Below are 20,127 nucleotides of genomic sequence, written 5' to 3' on the forward strand. Positions count from 1 at the left end.
TAATCATATCAAAATGAAAATCCCCTAAAAATAAGACTGACAGTTTACTCAAAACAAAGTCATACTTTGGGTCTTTGCATGGGTAAAACATTGGGCTGATGACCAAAAAGAAGTGAAATATTTAGTTTCAGTTGCTCAACTGTGGTCAGGCTGACCAGCTGAGGTGGTTGAAATTTCAATCAGCCTTGTTACTACCATAATGTCAACATAGTATGTCTTTTATTTACTTTTCTCATGTTTTGAGGAATTCATACATTAACTCGGCCCCCACTTTGACGTGCAAGCTCATCCAGATAGCATGGGCAGAATTAAACAAACAGACCTTGAATGCAGTGAGTGTACACATATTTGCTCACAGCTCATCTGAGAAAACCTAGTATACTGCCAGCCTAACTAGTAACAGACAACACAGAGATATTTCATTTTAAGTAACTGAGCAACATGAGATCTTTAAAAATATATATATTTTAGTGTCAATAAGGGATAAGTGATAAAGCATTTAAAAGCATACAGTAAGCACTGCTGAGCTCATGTGACTAAATCTCTAACATAGTATCCCTAGTCCAGTACAGTTCTGCATACAGAGAAAGACAGAGAGAGACATGGAAGAAAGAATTTGAAATGTCACAGGAGGAAGAGGAGGAGGATGATGAAGAGCACCTAAGCAGGAGGCTTGTTATAGCACTGCTAGGATCTTCCCCCAGTCAACTCTCATCAGGCCAGCTGCCTCCTGTGCTCATTAGCACAGACTCTTAAGGAGCTCCTAAAGACTTTGTGAAAAATGAACGCTCATTTGAGAGGTCGTTAATTTGCACTGTTATGCAAATTAGGTGGCAATTAAGCGATAGATCAGAAGAGCAGTGCCCATTTATAACAAGTGAACAAGCATTATGACACAGTCAGATGGTGCCAGAGAGAGCTGAGGCTACATGGTTAGTCTGCACAGGTCCGATGTACCAGTTTAGTGAGGAATAAAAATCACTGTGCCTATAATATGTATGGTTGGCCAGGATAACAATTTACCAGTGGTTTTACGGGAGGATATCCTTAACTGACTCTGCTAACATGTACACACATAAATGACTGCACACGTTACAAACTGATAATGAAATAAAAACCAAGCAACCTCCCAAAATATGGCATTGATCTAAATTAGTAAACAGTATTAGTACATCAGTCCATCGATCTAGACTGATGAAAAGCACCACAAGCTTATAAGGAGCATGGGCTTCCCAGTATCTATAATAACCCAATGCATATGGCTAATCTTAGGGTGGGTAATATTCCCCCCTCCTTCCACCAGCCCTCATGTTTCTATCTCTCCCCTGCATTTATGACATGGTGTGAAATATACAAACATACTGTCTAGGACAGCAATGTGCAATACTGCAGAGGGGTGGAAGGCTCCCATCAATTGTAATTAATCCTTAATTAGTCAGGATTAGGAGCTAGGCTCCGACACACTCCCACCCCACCACCACCAAACTAATGCAATCCAGCTGAGACCACATTTACATATCTTTAATTAAAGAGACGCCAGTTTCCTTTAAGAGCAAAGCCTAAAAGCAGTGTGAGAGGCATACATGCTGAGGGGGGAGTGGGGGGTTAAAAGATAGGAGTCCGTCCTGTGGGTGATCCTCGACCAATACCGATGGGTCATTCACTATTTTCATTGTTACTTTTTCATGGGCTGGGAATTTAGGGATCCAAAGTAAAGTCCCAAACACACAAAATATGGTGCCTTGCCTATCATGTCACTCTGGCTAATTAAATTTCAATAGTGTCTGTCACCAGTATGTGTGTGCCCACTTCCTCAGTGTTGTGAATTTTATTTGCTGCCCTTTAATTTACTAAGTACATCCAGTGAAATGCATAGCAAATTCATTTAATTTTCATTTTCTTTTTAGTTTCAGTTTTTCTTAAACTCCCAGCACCAGTTTCGACTATGAAGCAATTGCATAAATGTTAGATCAATACGTCAGGTGTGTGAGAGAGAGAGAGGGATCATACGTGAACCAGAACAAAACAATCTAGTATCATATGTGCACATAAACCTCATCTGGTAATGTTTCATCCCATGTTCTCAGCTCCTCTTCCACTAAATCTACTGTTTTGGCGTCAAAAGTGTAAACTGCGCCTGCCAAATTGGATCAGACAAAAAAAAAAATTCTAGAGTGGGCGCTTGTTCTAACCATGCAATACAGTAACTCAATCCATGCTGTTAATGCTTGTCAACTAGTAAAAACTCATATCCAGTTGAACATTTCCTGCCACTCTGATCTTCCTGAAATACTGAGTGACAGCACAGTCAAATCACCGCCCTTGGTGAATCTTGGCCAAAATCATATTGCTGCAGTCTTAAAGGTGAAGAATTCCACTGAGCTTTTCCATTCCTACGGCACACTCCAGACAGCAGTTCCCTTTGTCAATATACAGAAACCCAGTTCCTACAGGAATAATCCCACATGGGGAAATCAGTTGGCCCACACACCATTAGACCTAGGCTGAAGGTTGGGGTGCTCTGCCTCCCCAGTTTGAGTTGGGGGGTGGGGGGGTGGGGTGTCTGTCAGGGCCAGGGGTCTGTGTGATATTAGCCGTCTGCCAATCTGGCTTGGGGAATGGACACCGAGTAATTACTCCTGCTCTTACTGCCTCATCAATCTCCCTGTATTGCTCCTGCAACCCCCCACCCCCACCCCCAAACACACACTATCTTTTTTCATTCTGTTCTGCAAAGGAGCAAGGAAGAGAAAAAAAACGATTGAGTGGCAGGACACCACAAAACACAACAGAGATTTCTGAAAAGCCAATGAGATAATCCCACACTACTGCATAGGGAGTGTAAATATATAACAGACCCTTTAAAATATAAAACCAATTGGATGGTATATTCTAATTTTAGACCTTAGTGATAGTAAAACTGAAAATGGATGTTTGGTAGCTTCACACAGGTCGCATTAAGCCAAAAATTATTTTCGTTTTGTTACTGCTTTTGGTTTGAAATACACTGTATGCTTTCCCTCATAAAAAATAATAAAAGACTTCCCACAGGTTCCTAACAACTCATAAAATTTTATGGCTGTTCCAAATTGGGCTCTTTGAAAACTAATAATAATTAAGTTGCTTAAATGAGGCATGTGATTCACTAGACTTCATGTACTGTACTCTTGTCAAAGTTGGTGGAAAACAAACATCTAAATTAATCATGTGATGCTGAAAGGGGGTTTCCTAACAAATATTGCATGCCACCAACTAATAACCTCTGGTGTATGATGTTTTGTTGTTAACTTTCATGCAAGGCCTCTCAAATAAAAAAAAGTATACAAATTAAAATGACCTTTCAAAAGACTAAAAAAAAAAAAGTCAAGTATTTATTCTGGCTATGAATAAACACATGGCAACTGTGTGACTTTTAGCAGTGTTGCTTTGTTCGAGTTTTTTTACGACTACAATCATGCTGTAATTCAATTAACATGAAATTGGGGCCATTTGGTTGCTGAAATGTTATTGTAATGCATACAGATAACTTGAGTGCTGTGAATAAAGGTAAGGAAATAATTTGATTAAGGGACCTGCATGGTCTGCAAAAACATTACAACCCCAATAAGCTGATTTTACATACATTGCTTAGTAGTTTAGTTAGTGTCTTAAAGAGCAAACAGACTAACAGATAATAATATGAGGATTCATTCAGATATATGTTATTCTACAATGAAACACTAAGGTCTGCACTGGTGTGGATGTGTTGCTAACAGCTTCGGAGATTGATAAAATATGAAGCAGTTTGAAGGCTTATTAAATGCCAAGATACTGCATGTTGGTTATCTCTCCTTTGAAGTAGGATTGTACAACTCTGGGAATTCAACACAACAGTCACATTCATAATAATTAATTTTGGCAAAATATAAAATATTCATCAACAAATCCATTGAAGAACAAAGAAAATGTTCATCTTAATATACATGAATTTAATAAATTATGATAATATCAGTCTAAACTGGTCCTTTTGTATGCATTGATATGTCATCATGACTAAATGGAATAAGTTTATTTTTATTAAATGTAGCCAGAAGTAGCACTGGGGGAAAAAAACAAACCAAAGAGGGAGTTCATTGAGATTACTAAATCTTACCATTCATTCATCATGTCAAAAGATTAATAGGATGTGATGATGGGTTGTCAGCTAGTTTTGCAGTATACTAGGTAAGTGCTGCTGGCTCTGCTGGCGGGCATCAACTGTGAGATTTTGGTGCTTGTACGTGGTTAGAAAAATAAGCAACCTGCCTCCTACATAAGTAGATATCACAGTCAAATTAAACAAACATTACAAGACTGATTTTAATTTTCAACCAAATAATTAACTCATGATTTGGAGAGTGAGGCAATGCATCAGCTCTATAAAAAATGCACAGAGAGAAGAGAGTGGGCTGTGGCCAAGGCAGGCGGCAAATAACCAGTGCCCCAGACACATTGTTAGGACACTGGCATAACTGGGCACCTAACATAGAAATCATCTGGCTCAAGTTAACATCACACTGGCTACAGGCCATCAGGATGTGCTTGTTGTTAAACCCTCACTGTTGCTGCATGGGATATATGTGCCATATGAATGCTTGTGTGCAGACACATCCATATCATAGGAACAGTGCTTGGCACATTGACTTTTAATAATATGAGGTGACACAGAGCCAGCCATTCAGTCTTAGATAGGATGCTAGCCAGTTTGGCACTATTTCTACACAGCCAACTAGCAGCATTATCCCACAGACTTGTTTATCAGACAGCTAATCAAGATGAGTGGCAAGTGTTTGGGTGTGGACTTGCCCAAGTGAGGGAGAGGAGGGAGAGACTCCTAATAAACTCTGCTGTCTCTAAGCTAAAAATATATATATAGTTGCTTTAATTCCAATTGAAAAACTATTTTTATTTCCATTTAAAACTCGTCCAAAAATAAACAACTGGGAATGTTCAGGCTTGAAAAAGAGGGATGTGAGCAGGGTGACAGAACAGAGTGAGTGACAGATTCACTGTCATGTGTAAAGCACAAGGAATGCATAAAAGTAAAGAGAAATGCCTCGAACATGCCCAAACTAAATGAAAAACTTCTGAGAGTAACTGCAGTGGCTTGTGAGAGATTTTGGCATAAGCTGTCCCATTGCACCAAGAGCTATTTTTACAGCAAATACCCATGAGAGTGAGGGAGAACAGAACTGAGTTGAAGCAAAGCCACTGGCTCTCAACTTTGATCGTTCCCCATCCCTCTCCAAGTGCTTTAATTTCTTTTTTGGAGTGTATCTTTAATAAAGTATTAATAAGAATCAAATTTCACACAGACGGAGGTCATGTGTAATGTGAGTGCTCAGGACAACACATGTACTGTTGTAAAATGGGGGGTGTTTTGGGGTGGTGGGAGCAGGGGTACTGGCATTTGCGCAGAACCTTTCCTTTACAATGAAAACAATCTAACCAACTGCAGCACTCAGAGGAATTCACCTCCCATCCCCCACACCCACCCCCCCTCCTCCACCACCACCATTACATTACCATATCAAAGCCCTGAGTTCAGAGCAAGACTTCTCTTTCAAGAATGGGAGCGAGGCATAGGGAGGGAGGGGGAGAGGACAAGACCGAGGCAGCAGGAGTAGACCCAAGACCGAGTTTGCTTTTATCCCTGTTTGGTGTGTGTGTATTCGTGCAAGAGAGACAGAGTGTGCATGTGGGTGTGCCGACACAAGTGCATGTTTGTTAGTGAAAGAATACTGCAGAAAATCTGTGGAGATACTAGGGGACTACTGATTGGATCTTCCACACGCTGCACTGAAGAGAAGTCAATTCACATTCCAGAGGCACATAATGGGGCCTGCAGGGGGTCTGATGGAGTAGCACAGAAATGCCGAAGCAGGTACACAGTGCAGTTAGGAGGGCACTATGTGGCAGATGGCTGGCAGAATACAGGAAAAGCCAAACATCTCTATATCTCATTGTTGGCATATTCTCTTCAACTGCAAATCTGTTGTTAACCTATCTCCATGGCTTGTCTGTTTTTCTGCTCAGCTTACTGTACAAGTACTCAGTAGTACCCTCTCTCTAGTTTGCTGGGAGACTAAATGTGAAAATCAAAGTGAATGGCATTAGGGTAAATAAGACCACTGGTTGCCTGGGAAACAGTGTACCCTGCCCCACTCACTCAAGCCTAGCCTTTACTTTTCTCCCATCACTGGAGAGCAATAATACATTATTGACAGAGGGCCACAACAGGCAGCAGTGCAGCATTTTCAAATTGTATTTGAACAAGAGAGGTTTGCTGTTAGAAGATACACAAGGAAAATGAAAGAAGAAAATCACACAGAAAGACAAGAACAGAGAGAGAGACTGGCAGAGGGAGAGAATTCAAAAACCCTCCCCATTCACACAACCATAACCATCAATCTGCCATCCATCCCAGGCTTCCTACTTTGAACCCCACTAGAATCTGTCAGATAGCTGACTCGAATAGCTAACAAGATGGGAATAAGCAGCGTGTTTACTTTGAATAATTTTATGAATAATAGCCAAATTAAGATATTTACATAGTCAATTATAATTTTTATAAGATCATGTGCACCCGAAATTCAGTATTATTTGTTAACACAGTGTCAGAATAGTTTCTTGTTGCTTTGTGTGTTGTGTTTGGATGAAGGTAGTTGATATGCATAGAAATGTATTCTCAATGCACAATTACCCTATAGGGTAAGTATGTGGTGTAGCCGTTTTAACAGTAGTGAAGGAAGAATCTCTCCTTGTACAGAAAAAGCATAACAGTTTGACTGTAAAGCCCTGTGGAATTTTTCCCATCTGCTTCCTGTAAACTAGCTGCGCATGGCCTTTTGGTCAGGATCATGTTTTATTGTTTAAGCTAATAATTTGGATATGACAGTTTGAATTAGTGGTAGTTTTTATTTCCCTGCATTAATATAGTAAATATTTCTGTAAAATTCAACCAACTGTAAGAGCCTGTTGGTTGCACCATTCACACAATGTCACATTAGTGTTGATCATTTGAGATGAAAACTGACAAGAATTAAAATGTCAAAACATAGTATATTTCTCCATTCAGGCACTCCAGGTCAAAATGGAAAACGAAATCTGATAAATAAGGATGTGAACTCAACATGTGAAGAGTTGTCACGATGTTCTACAGCAAGTTCTACTGTCTGACTCAAGTTTCAAATGCACCGCTCCACTAAGATTAGTTTCAGCTGGTCAGTGTGAAGTCTGGACAATGGCCAAAAATGTGTAAATTTCTATAGTACTAGTCTTCTATAGTACTAAGTACTAGGCAAAAACAACTAACACTAATGCATATTTAGAATAATCTTTAACCAAATCATACACATTACATAAGGCTAAATCAGTTCTACAACAAATATCATCAATAGGGTTCTCTGAGAGGCCAATAAAAAAGTAACTTGGTGCCAGGGAAACTGGAGCAAAGGCACACTATACCTCAACAGTAGGTTACAACCTGTGCACACTGGAGAACACAAAGGGAAAGAGTGAAGTAGAAACTCACCCGTCTTCTCTTTGATCTCACAGAGAACGCTGAAGAGGGCTGGCTTCATTCTGTGACAGTTCAGGGCATGCTTCCTGTAAGAGAGAAGAGGGAATAAGAGAGGGAGAGAGCGAGGAGGATTACGATAAACAGACCTCCATCTCAAGTCATTCCATGTCCTCTCCCATAAACAGGTAGTGGAGCTGTATGTATTATGCATACAGCATTTCAAGAGTGTAGTGCAACACAGCAGAACAGAGCCATGTTGTTTAAAGGCATTTTCAATAGCCAAATGCTTTTGTCAGTGCATAAATATCCCTGATGCGTCAATCTGAACCAGCAAGAGTAATGTTGTCATTTGGATGCTTTGCGCTGTGGGACAGGTAATGATGCCAAACCTCAAGGTCATCATTACTGAGCACCAGATTCCAGAGTTAATACACAGTAATCTAATTTCTACCTCTTACAGAAAGACTCCTTCCATGAAAGTAGATGGTAAGTTGATAGAGAGGATTAGGATTAAGTTGCAATTTTAATTTAATCAGAGACATTCTCTTTATTGCCAAACAGGCTAATAGCAATTAAAGGAGAAAAGGCAAAACTTCTACCATTCACTATAATCAAATCAGAACACCTAGGCAACAAAATTTCCTACTAATACACATTCATGCACCCACACACACCCATACAACTTACAGCTTATTAAAACTTGTAAGACTGTAATACTGTAGCAAAATCCCAACCCTAATACGGCCCTAAATGACTTGACACAATACACACTAATTACATCAGAGAGGGGAGTGTATTAGTAGCTGGTCACATATGGAACTACATTATAAGGTATTTCAAAGTATTTTTTTGCATTCAACATACAAAATGTGACAGACACACAAAATGTGTAACTTTGCATGCAATACATTGGACTACCCCTTGTAGCTCATGATGTTCCATTATTGTTGAGGTCGTCAGAGACGAGTTGTTAAACTCTAGAGTATTAGAGTATAGAGTGTGGCTATAGTTTGCAGTGCTGTTGTAATATTGCATTATCTTGTAAATCTGTTTCTGTAATTTTGTACACCTACTGTCCAAAATTATTGGAATTAAAAAAATTATTTTCAGTGACTAGTCCTACAGATAGAGCAAAAACAAGCATTTGGGTGTGTTCTATTGATACTTTTACAAATCAACAACAGACATCATTTATAACATAAGCGTGTTTCAGTAGCAACAACTTTGATATGTAAAAGTGCAACACTGATAAAGTTTAGGTGAAAAACAAAAACAAAACCAGCATGATGCCTCCATTTCTGATGAGCATGAATCGGAAAAGATGAAACAAGAAAACCCAAAGATCTTCCTGATTTAAACCATTTCTTTTCCAAATAACATCACCGACAACACATTAAAAACAACCACAGATGAATATGATTTGGCTACACCTGACCTCAACACCAATTCCAGTTGTGAATGTCAATTGCAGTATTAATGAGGGGACTGAGGTGAACTAGCAAATTGGGCACCTACTGCATATGCCACGAACGACTGCCTTTCTGTGAGATTATTGAGGCAGTATGATGTAAAGAGTTATGTGTCTAGCATTAAATATGTCATTTTGTCCACCAATTCTGTCACTGCTGGATTTGAGTTGGGGGGAGGGCTGCCTTCAGCATGGAGGGTATGAGCAGGAGGGGGAGAAGGAGGTGCTCATGCGGTCCTGTACTGACCTGTGCTGGAAGTTGAGTGGCAGGCCACCCCCTGCCATGCCCCCCCCTGCTCTCCCTCCCTCTGTGGGGTCGTCTGATCCACCCCAATGCGCCGGCGATTCCTCTGGCCAGCATCTGAACATATGGCGACAGGGTGAGAGGATGAGGGCGGATGGTGCGCAGGAAGTGTACTCTGCAACACCGAGTTCTTGCGCTGCCCTGACCACTCCCCATCCCAACACACTGCCACCCTGCACGACAAGGGCGTCATGCTCACGTGTGAGCCACCTCACACATTAATTTGTAGATCATGACCGAGAGAAAGATTGATGTGTGGGTGACATACCTGATCAGAGTTAAGTATGATGTTGATAAAAGATTGTACATTTTAAGTCATACCAGCTATATACAGTTGCACACCTATTTATAACAACAGGCTGCATGTTGTCATGAATCTGGTTATGTTTTGGCCTTTTACCTGAAGTAAACCTGAGAAACAAATTAGCCAACAGCCATGCAATTGCACACGTAGTGCAAGCTAGTCTGTCAGCTAATGATAAATACATACTGTTCAGAAAATGAATATTGTCATCAAAATTGCTTTTACTAACTATATACATATTATGCACATGGCAGCATCAGGCACTTAAGCTGTGCATGCCACACAATTTGTATGAAGCCCACTGATATAGTAGGGTGCATTCTTATTAGTATGAATCCAGCACACATATAGCATGAAGAGGATATGCTCTGAGATGGGAGTTTAGATCAATACAAGCATACAGCAAGGACACCTTTGGCACTTCCGAAGCAGCCACACCTTTAATTAGTTTTTCAGAATAATCATCTAATAATAGGACTGCTACACAACTTCCTGCATTATAATTGTCCCTTTAAAATCGACAAATTGTAATTAATATTATTTGATTTAACAATAGTACAACATTGTGTAAATGGACAGCAAAAATCATATGGTAAAGAAAACAAGACTGGAAAAAGAAAATAAAAAATGGACTTCAAGAAATATTCCAAAGCAAAAATATTTGCATTTGTCCATTAAGTCCTGATTAAGTCCTCAAACTTGTACTGAAGAAAATGTAATATCCCAGTGTTCATAGGCTGCTGGTATAGCATCATCCCTCCCCCTCACCACCATCTCATTAATAGAAACTCGATTTGCGGACAGCTGCACTCGCGTACACATTATAGGAGAATTGATTGCACCCAGCACACAATGAAAAGGATGAACACCAGGGAGGGAGGGAGTGAAAGAGGAGTGAATTAATTAAGAGAACCAGGTGGTCAAATGTTGGGTGGAAAATCACTAGCTAATGACACATCACACTGTGGCCACAGTCTTGCAGTGGACGGTTGTCTATTGTTGAAATACTGACGCTTCATCTGAAACTGACCTTATGCTCCTTGAGCCACATGGCAAATGAGTGCGAGTCAGTCGCTCAGTGTAATGCATACAACCTACAACAATGATTCGTAAAAACACCTCAACACAAACATTAAGTGATGAGTGATATGAATGAACGACTGTTGTCGTCACATACAGCGCTGGGCTGATACGTGGGACAATTGAGTAATCCTAACCCTTACCTTAATTTATCCACTCATTTACATTTCAATGACTACTGTTACCGACACTCGTTTGATGTAAAGGGGCATATCAGATACATGTTGTTATAATTAGGCAAATCTAATTTGCTATAGTCTAATTAGTAATATGTGAAAGCTTTGGCAACATGACCAGAAAACCTAATTTAACTAAGTGACTAGCAACTTGCAAAACATGCACTATCTTAGAGATTATTTTGCATTTTCTTGACATACATCTTGATAGTCTTAATAATTGGTGTAAACGGGAAAATGGAGTCCCTAACTTTATATTGTCCTATGGTCCAATGGGAAAATATCAAAAACTGTCTTAAAATATATAAGATCTCTTTCCTTAAAGCAGGGGCTAATGAAACTGTTTTGTGAAATCAAAAGCAGCTACCGCTATAGTGTTGAGAAAGTGGTTATGTGCATTTCACACGGCTCCCATTGCCACAGACTCAATAGGGAGTTTAAACTTTTTAATATGACACCTCATTGATAAACCAATTAAGATTTACGTTATCGTAGTATTTCAACCAAGTGAACATGTTTGCAATTACAGTTTGCAATGGAGCACGGTTTGAATTAACAAAGAACCTCCCTCCAAAGTACACCAGCACTGTAATGTGGGTGTTCAAGTTATTCTATAACTAAATGTAACGTTATTGGCTTAGCAGCGAATTACAACGTAACGTGAAGTTGCATTAATGTTGTAATTACGCATTACCTTACGTGAAGGTTTCATAGAAACGCTTGAGCCCTAAAGCAAAAGTAAGACACATACAGCGCACTTTAGCTTAGCTATCATGAGTGGAAAATGGCTCTTCGCCTGTCTTACCTGGCCTGTGCTTCGTCCAGGCTTTCGTCGGTGATGGCCATTATTTGCTGTAGAATATCCCCTATGTCTTGTTGAGGCTGACCGAGGGACTGCTGTTTCCTGACCGAGTCTGGGTCGACATCGGCTTGTGGTAGTCCACCGAGTCCGGTGAGACCCGTCATCATCCTGGTCTGGTCATCCATACTTTCAAAGAAAACTCGCCGTTTTCCTCAGTCGAAGAATACACACAAATAGCTAGCCTGTTAGCTAGCCAGCAAAGTATTTTCTACGACAAATCATACAACACTTCTTACCGAGCCCGACAGCGACGATTGGCAAATAGTTAAGGGTTATTGTCATAAAACAAATCGCACGAACACTCTTTACATTTGCTTGTATTTTTTCCCCCTCAAGTCAATAAACGCGGCCAGGCTAACGTTAGCTAACCACCGTGTGAAAAGCAGCTAGGTTAGTAGCTGTAGCCCAGCAGAAAAGCAGCAGGGACACACATGCACAGACTGTGTGAGCTTGCCAACAGCGCCTCGCACATTTTCGAAAAAAAAAAATGTAAAAACGAAAAATATAACAGCAGACGAGCACTCTTATCTTAAAATAAAATTCACCAATTCTAACAAAAAAAGAAATAAGACGTGAATACAGCGACGAAGCTTTCGGACCGTCTAGCTCCCAATCAGAAATCTCCTACCAAAACAGACTACGGTGGTTTGCCATTGTTGTTGATGTCGCGCGAGTATGTGGGATGTTCTGGGCTGCGCGAGCGGTGTGCGTCGCGTTGACCATTGAACTCATAGCACCACAGAGCGCGAGCTTGCGGGTGGGTTGATCAGTCCTATAGAAAACAAAGCTACTAATGGAGATACATTTCCATGTTAGCTGGCGTAATGGTGAAAACAATGTATGAGGTATTATTTTCTTAAACACTGTTCAAAGCACTAACTGTATCACTCCTCCAGGTGATAAGATTCTCCTCGTGTATGGCCTTTACAAATGGATAGCCTCTTACGTCATCAGCATTGCTTGTCCTATTATAATTGGGTGAAGCTATTTTTGTCATTAATATAAGGTGGGATCACGTGCTTAACCTGATTGCTTTCATAAACAAAACTTTGAACTGAATGTTTGTACACATAGTACACACAGGACTGGGATGGTGAGCTATTTGAGTTGTACATTAGAAACAGTAAGCTTCTTAACTCTAAAAAGCCACAACAACCTGTCCTTGCTCATGACTAAGTGTGTTGAACAGAAAAACAGGAGTATTAAAACCAATTTGGTCTCTGCTAGTTTAGTATTTCATAAGTTGTACCTTGAAGTAAAAGAGCTAATCTCCATCAATGTTGGCACATTGTGGCAATATAAAGAGCAATAGTCAATCTCAAAGCAGAACAGTCCAACCTAAGAGAATCATTCTGTCCTAAACCCCTGATGAATGAAACATCCCATCAGTTTTCAGTATGAAAATGTTGACAGCACAGATTGAAAACAAGTGTCCTTGTTTTTTGCAAACTGGGCAATTCTGCTGTAGTTTATCACTCAGATCAGAGAGACAGCTTTCCAAGACGAATGGCTGGCTGAATGGATGTGGAGGAGAGCTGCAGCAAGCCTTGCTGTACTGAGAAGAGATGATGGGTGTGCATGAGGGAGTAGGACCAAACTGGCAGTGGTTTATGCTGACTCTCCACACATCCATCTACTACAATCTGTAGCTAATCAATCTAAAGTTAGAGACAACAAGAACAGAGAATACAGTAAACCTAAACAGTAATTGTTCTTTGCATGTGCATATAGTACAAGTCACAATTCAGGTATCTTGCTTGTTATACCAAGCAGTGGATTTTAAAAAAGTTGTCTCCATCACAACCAAACCTAAACATTAGGGTTGAAATAGAAAAAGAAAATATTTACACACATAAATTTCATATATATATATATATATATTGTAAAAAAAAACAACCCTCTCTTTCTGTCTTTCTAATACTAATCTACAAACAAGGAACCCAGAGAACCTGGTCACACCCAAGCACAAATATGCGTTGCATTCAGATTAAACACTTAAATGGAATAACTTCTAATACACCATTGACTAGGGTCATTGAGGTTGTTTAAACACTTTATGATGCAATTTTAAGTGAGTAGCTACAGGGGTTACTATCTAACCCCAAATTCTGTCACTGTCAAGAGACCTTCCTTGAAAGTAAAAAGACTATGTCAGTGGCTTTGCAAACTTCTTCGTTTTATTGTTGGTGATTCATTTAAGGATCATTTCTGTGAAACCTCTATTCATTTGGATGCTAAAGCTGCCCTCCTCTCACCCCACAAGCATCAAGCCTCATTTTCATCTAAATAAGAATCGATCTCTCCTGCTGTGCACCATCCTCCCTTACTCACAACTCTCACGGCCACAACCCTGCTTGTCTTCTCTTTGCTTGTCCCTGTGCTCTCTAGTCACTCCCTTGAATACAACAAGGAAAATTTACCACACTCCATGTTGAAGATCATAACTGCAGAACACAGAAAGCCATTCTCTCTTATTTATTGTTAGCCATGGGGAAAGAGGATTTCCTTTCTACTGCAGTCATCAGAAAAACAAATTAAGTATGAACATTAATGAGTGAATTGGTCCAGGAGATAAGTGATAGTGAACAAAGCTTTGACTGACTGGTACAATGTCAAAGCTTCGTTCTGCATCAGTGACCCAGCCAAACGCAAGAGATGGGGGTGAGTCACTGTGGGGGAGGGGCCTCCTCCTGAATGGTCAGGGGACACAGATGAAGTGAAATAGATGCAGCAACAAAAAGAGAGTAAATGTGACCAAGAATGAGCATGTAAAAAGGCCTGCACATAAAGACTGTAGGCAAACTACACAGTAGAATCCTTATGCATTCAAACCATCTTGTTTTGCTCACAGCTTCATAATCTTTATAGTTAATGTTTTCCTGATGTACACGTGACTTCTGGGGGAAAAATTGCCATATTTTTAATAGGTTTAATAAAACTTTGAAAACAACACAAAGTATACTCTTTGCACATCACTTTTGATCACATTTTAAAAATAGTAGTAATCAAACTGCTTAAAAATGTCACTTCAAATGCACCCCACATTTTAAAAATTTCAAGTCCATTTCATTGACAAAATCAGTTTTGGTTTCTGATACAGTCATCATATTTGAATATTTATTTTAAATGAACAGGTTTTAGTTCTAAGAGGTGGGGAATTTTTCAGTATTTATTTGTTGACAAACAACCAATAATCTTGTTTTGCTGGAAGTTGCCAAAGATTTCTCGGGCATTTGGCCATTCCTTAATTTATAACAGCTGGCAATCTAGTTTGAAAAATGTCAGGTTTTACAGGTGAGCATGCACTTAATTCAGGCTTTACAGAAGAATCTGCTCTAGCCATTCACCAAGCTTGTCACAATTTTGGAAAGCCAACCACTGCCACCTGCTGGTCAAGCACATGGACTACCTGAACTAGCTCTATTGCCAGTCCTGCTGATGACTGAAATGGTTTTAATTTGACACAGAAAACATAAAATTAGTTTGTTTAGTTTATGTTTATGAAGAAGACAGCAAAGACAGGGCAAAGAAATTATGTTCATTTAACAGTAAAATTACCAGAGAGTACACATCTAAGATCATATACAAGTCATAAAGAACTATTGTCTGACAGAGGATTGACAGCTTGTGCTTGCCTCCTGCCAAAGTGACTATGTGGTTGCAGAGGATAAAGGTACTGCCATAAGGTTCCTGATTGGGTCAGGTGAAAGATCCTGGAATCCTGCCTCGGCCGCTAGGGGATAGGTAGGAAAAAATAACCAGATTAAATGCTAAACTGCATGATCATCAATGAAAGTACCAAAATTATTCTACAGAAAAGATGCAAGACAAATAAAATCATTACCCAATCGACCACTGGTCTCTTTCACCAATAACTGTGACTGCTCCTTGATGGACAGAAGCTCTCCAACCATCTTACATTGTGTGTCCATCTACAGATTTAAAAAAAGAAAAAGGAATAACTTTTTGTGTGACATGATAAAGCAGATCAAAATAAATTCAATTCAAATCTTAACTGTTTTTCCAACAGGTCTAAAGCCTTTATATTTAAGCAGTAGGCTGTACTTAATTCCCTAAAAACATGTTATTTTCTGTAACAACAAATATTTGTGACAAAACAAGCTATAAGAGCTAAGTTTACACAAAAAAACACATCCACAGCCAGTATTATATACTGCTAAATCTTGACTGAAGCATGTTAATATAAGACATCAACATTTTTCAACTGAGCCGAATTTCTGTCAGCTTTAGAACTTCACCATTCACCACCCTAAAGATGGTGTATAGGAACAAGATTGTAATTAAAAACATTACAGATTTGAGCTTTTCCTATAATAATTAACCATTCCTCATATTGCTATATTTATTTATTCATTTTTTAGTAGTGACGTAAAATCCAATTTCAAACGTACAATCATTGCTATAGTGTGAAGGAACGGCTGTTGTCTACAGAGGAGACCATGGTAGTCGGGTTTGTTCTGTATGAAAAGGTACTGGGTGGATTGGGCCACACATGCAGTGTCTAAGGATAAGCCTCTCTCCTGGCCCCGCTCCATTTTTCTGAAACAAATAGAGAATGCATTAGTGACACAATACTGACAAGACAATTTTGACACACTAACACAGCATTGCTAGTTTTCCTCAGTGATAGTACACACGCTCACCTTTCCAGTTCCTCTGTTTTACTCCAATGCTTTTTCAACAGTGCCTCCCAAGATTCACTTTCAGCCTGGAGCCTAAAACACATCAGTAAGAGAAACACAACCTCATGTCACACCATCTGTGTTTTTTTTTAAGATTGAATGTATGGTTTGTATGAATACTTTGTGTGTGCTATTGAACAACATGCCTGTTGATGGCTTTCTGGACTTTTTCCATTGCTCTCTGCACTGCAGGATCACAAGAACTAAAAGCAAATAACAGAGGCATAAAGGCACTGTTGGCAAAAACAAACACAAATCAATATAAGAGTGAAAAGAGTGGTCAATAAATAAAATACAGCTACAATACCTGGCAGCACTATCAGCAAGTTGATGACTATGTGCTTCGTTTTGTATGGTATTGGCCAGACAACTCCACTCTTTCTGCATGTGCTTAACTGTACCATGGAAGACACAGATCACAGACAAAAGAAAAATGTAAACTGAAAATTTCTATGAAAACTTCCATTAAATATGTGACATAAAAATGAAGCAGGGCAAGCACTAACCTTGTTTTTGAAAACAGTCCAGTGAGGTGTTCGGCACCGACTGGAGCGAATTTTGAGTTCTTTCAATTGCCAGCTAAAGACAAAGCACAGTGATTAAGCCATTAGGAAATTTAGTTATGTCTAATTAAAATGAATTGTATGTGCACCTCTAACCCTTACAGTCCACTCATTATGGCTAAAGCATTCTCCTCATGAGTACTTCATTAGGAAATCTTATGTACAGCAGGTAGTTACTCTTGACTAAAACCATGATATTTGAGGTCTCTAATGTTCTGAATTTAAATTTCAGTAAACTTCATACTTTGTTCTTATAAGATCACAACGATGCACAATCTCTATTACTTGCAATTCATTAACTGTAGGCCCTTTTAATGTTTCAGTGCCAGAGTCCATGCCCATTTATTTGTTAAACACCAACGTTGTTCCTTTTATTAATCCAATACCTGTGAGATGAAAAGTAACTTACTGTACCTCCCTTTTTCACATTTTCAGTTAAGTTTGTCGAAATTAATTTAATATTATACTTATTACCTTTCCACACTCACCCTCATTGAAGCCTCCATCAATTTCTCCAGCCTCTCTTGTTGTGACAAGGATTTACTTATGCTCCTGCACAAAACTAGAGTAAACACAAATATATATACATATATATATATCGCAAAAACAGAAATACACTGCGACTATTCTTTACCCATTACAAGGGGAGAGACAGAAAGAAATCTCACCCTGATAAGGGTTGGGGAGAGCAGGGAGAGAGCGTCGGGTTATGGTAGCTCTTCTCCAGGATTTCCTCCGTGCAGTGGGGCTGACAGAGGAACTTGGAGGTACCTCTGTGTTTTCTGTCTGCATTTCTTGTTTGTCTGTCTCTGAATGTCCTTCTCTTGCATCTGGCGTCTGCATGGTGGGTGAGAGGGGGTCGGTGCGGGGAGATTTGAGTGGGGGAGCTGTGCCGGGGCTTGTGGAGGAGTATCTTTTCGATGTCTGTGTCACTGAGTTGTCCTTGGTACACAGAGACTGAATTAAGAGCAAAGTAGTAATGATTCTCTGTAGCATGATTAGCTCATTACTATAGAATAAGCGTAGGCTGTTCGTTAGCTAGCTAGCTAGCTACCTGAAATGTCAGTAAAAAATCCCTTACCTCATCCTGGTTTTCAGCAACAGTGACAATTCCACAACTGCAAGAAAATGTGAATTTACAAGCTAACGTTAACTGTACAGAACATCAACAAAATACATTGAGAAAGTTAGCACAGTGTTTCGCTGACCCGTTTACGTTAGTAAGCGCTGCAGACAACAACAATAATTTTCTCTGGGCAAAACTCACAGGAAGTGAACTTTCTGGCTGAAAATACTTCACTTATATCAACATATCGCAAACTTTACATATGAAATAACTCAACGGTTACAATGGTTTAAAGAAAAAAAAAAAAAAAAAAAAGATACAAACCCGTCTTTTTCAGCCTCCAAATGTTTTTCCGCCATTTTTTCTTTCAAATAGTTTTCTTCACAGCGCGCGCCCAACAAACCAAACCCCTCAGTTGAACTAAGCACTATGGGAAATGTAGTACGATTATAACAAGAAAAAACGACCGCAAACCAAACAAGGTGCAAAGGAAAAGAGTATTATAGGAGCTATAGTTGTTGAATACTTAAAACTTCCATTATCATATATTGTTGTTATTATACAAGATGTTTCAGTTTTACTTACAGAGCAGTAACTGTTTTCTTCAAATATTGATGGAAAATCTTTCATGTGTATGCTTTACAGAAACACAGATGAAGGAAACACATGAGATGAGCTTTATTATAGCTAACGAATACTTTTTAACCAAGCTTCTCAGTGGAAACACACATCTATGATGATGCATTTCATTTTCTTTTTTCTTGCATCTCTATCATTTCAGTCACTGGGCTTGCTCTTTACACATCTACCGATCTGCAACAGCATGGCTCCAACATTTCCCTAAGAGACATCCTAATCTGTACATCTATTATAGGTTATGTACTGATCCTGACATGAGAGCTGTTTCCATAGACAGGCAAGCAAGTTATACTTATATATAGTATATACTTGTCCTAGTAAGACTCTGTGGCTGTTCTTTTGAGTGTCTGAGTTTCTTCAGTTTTTTAAGTCATTTTTTCTCATTTACTTGAGTTCATTGTGTCCTAGTTGAAATTTTTTCATAATCACCATTAAGCAAATTCCCATTACTCCAGTGCATCCATAGGGTGAAAAGGTAAAAAAAAATTGTGTGCACTAGCTGCAAACAAAACAAGTATAAGAAAAGTATAACATTCAAAAATTCAACTGTTTCATAGATTTCTTCATGTTGTTCTATTTAAAATGACCTTTTGAAAAACAGGCTAATTGAGTATGAAATTCACATATATCCAAGCTCAAAAATAAACCTATCAACTATTTGGCAACAAAGAGGAAAGTGGCTAGAACATCCCAGATTAGCTGCTATTTGTAAAGGAGAAATACATGTTTTAGGGGCCCTCTTACATAAATCACTGGGCAATGAGAAAATTGCCATGCACCATTTTTTTGTCTGAAATGTATGCATCAGCCTGTTTTTATTCCTTAAGAAGAAAATAGCTGTCCCACTATTCCGTGATGAGAGGCTAGTTTTGTTTTTGGTCTTTGTTAACTTGTGTTTGATGATTCATTCTGATAGAATTTGTTATTATTATATCTCTGGAAGGAAATCGGAATTACTGACATTTTGGATTTAAAAGGCCCTAAAAGGCTCTATAGTTCTTTTTGGGGAAGGGCAATTTGTTTAATCTGCTCTACTTCATCAAACAAAGGTTTATGTAAGTTCATATCAAAGATAAATAGCAAACGGTTATGTAAGGTTGATCTCCTGAGATCAGCACAGTTGTTAAGACCAGTTGGTGAGTAAAAGTAAAAGTTCACAAGCTTCCAGTCTTTTCTTCGATCATCTGATGCTTAGTGAGACATCATTTTTTGTTCCGGCCAACATCATGTGTCCTGTGAGATAAATGGTTTCATTGGATGAATGTCTTTCTTTGTACAGTTACAGTGTATTGTTATACTCTCATCACTCCTTACTTACCTATTTCTGGGACCAGAAAAGTTCATGACCAGCTGAACATACTTATCTTTTCCATGCGCAGGCACATCAGTACTTGTACTTGACAAAACACTTGACAGACTTCA

General features: G+C 39.1%; 2 protein-coding genes across 9 annotated transcripts in view; both read right to left on the reverse strand.

The window, feature by feature from the left end:
* The window catches only part of pbx4 (pre-B-cell leukemia transcription factor 4), a 28,930-nt gene extending 16,368 nt beyond the window's left edge, over positions 1-12,562 (reverse strand). The window contains exons 1-3 of one of the 4 annotated variants that reach the window (XM_056401011.1): positions 11,678-12,562; positions 9,256-9,369; positions 7,553-7,626 (exon numbers count right to left, since the gene is read on the reverse strand). In XM_056401011.1, coding sequence (XP_056256986.1) covers positions 7,553-7,626; positions 9,256-9,369; positions 11,678-11,859 — 370 coding nt within the window. In that variant the 5' untranslated portion in view covers positions 11,860-12,562. The remainder of the gene's footprint in view (positions 1-7,552; positions 7,627-9,255; positions 9,370-11,677) is intronic. The other 3 variants (XM_056401009.1, XM_056401012.1, XM_056401010.1) reach the window with 3 other exon arrangements.
* Positions 12,563-13,926: 1,364 nt separating this feature from the next.
* On the reverse strand, positions 13,927-18,475 carry LOC130184557 (uncharacterized). Of its 5 annotated transcripts, none has more exons than XM_056400518.1 (11): positions 18,391-18,475; positions 18,082-18,118; positions 17,669-17,837; positions 17,489-17,562; positions 16,944-17,016; positions 16,745-16,832; positions 16,584-16,640; positions 16,399-16,470; positions 16,147-16,294; positions 15,579-15,666; positions 13,927-15,467 (listed from the first exon to the last, which is right to left on the reverse strand). In XM_056400518.1, exons 1-11 carry the CDS (start codon positions 18,423-18,425, stop codon positions 15,385-15,387), a joined length of 924 nt encoding a protein of 307 aa, XP_056256493.1. In that variant the 5' UTR covers positions 18,426-18,475; the 3' UTR covers positions 13,927-15,384. The 5 variants fall into 5 exon arrangements, with proteins under 5 accessions (XP_056256493.1, XP_056256494.1, XP_056256495.1 ...); XM_056400519.1 differs by lacking the exon at positions 18,391-18,475 and adding an exon at positions 18,268-18,326 and having other exon boundaries at positions 13,928-15,467; positions 17,669-17,957; XM_056400520.1 differs by lacking the exon at positions 18,391-18,475 and adding an exon at positions 18,268-18,322 and having other exon boundaries at positions 13,928-15,467; positions 17,669-17,942.
* Between the last annotated feature and the right edge of the window lie 1,652 nt (positions 18,476-20,127).

Source organism: Seriola aureovittata, chromosome 17, assembly GCF_021018895.1.
Source record: "Seriola aureovittata isolate HTS-2021-v1 ecotype China chromosome 17, ASM2101889v1, whole genome shotgun sequence".
Lineage (NCBI taxonomy): Eukaryota > Metazoa > Chordata > Actinopteri > Carangiformes > Carangidae > Seriola > Seriola aureovittata.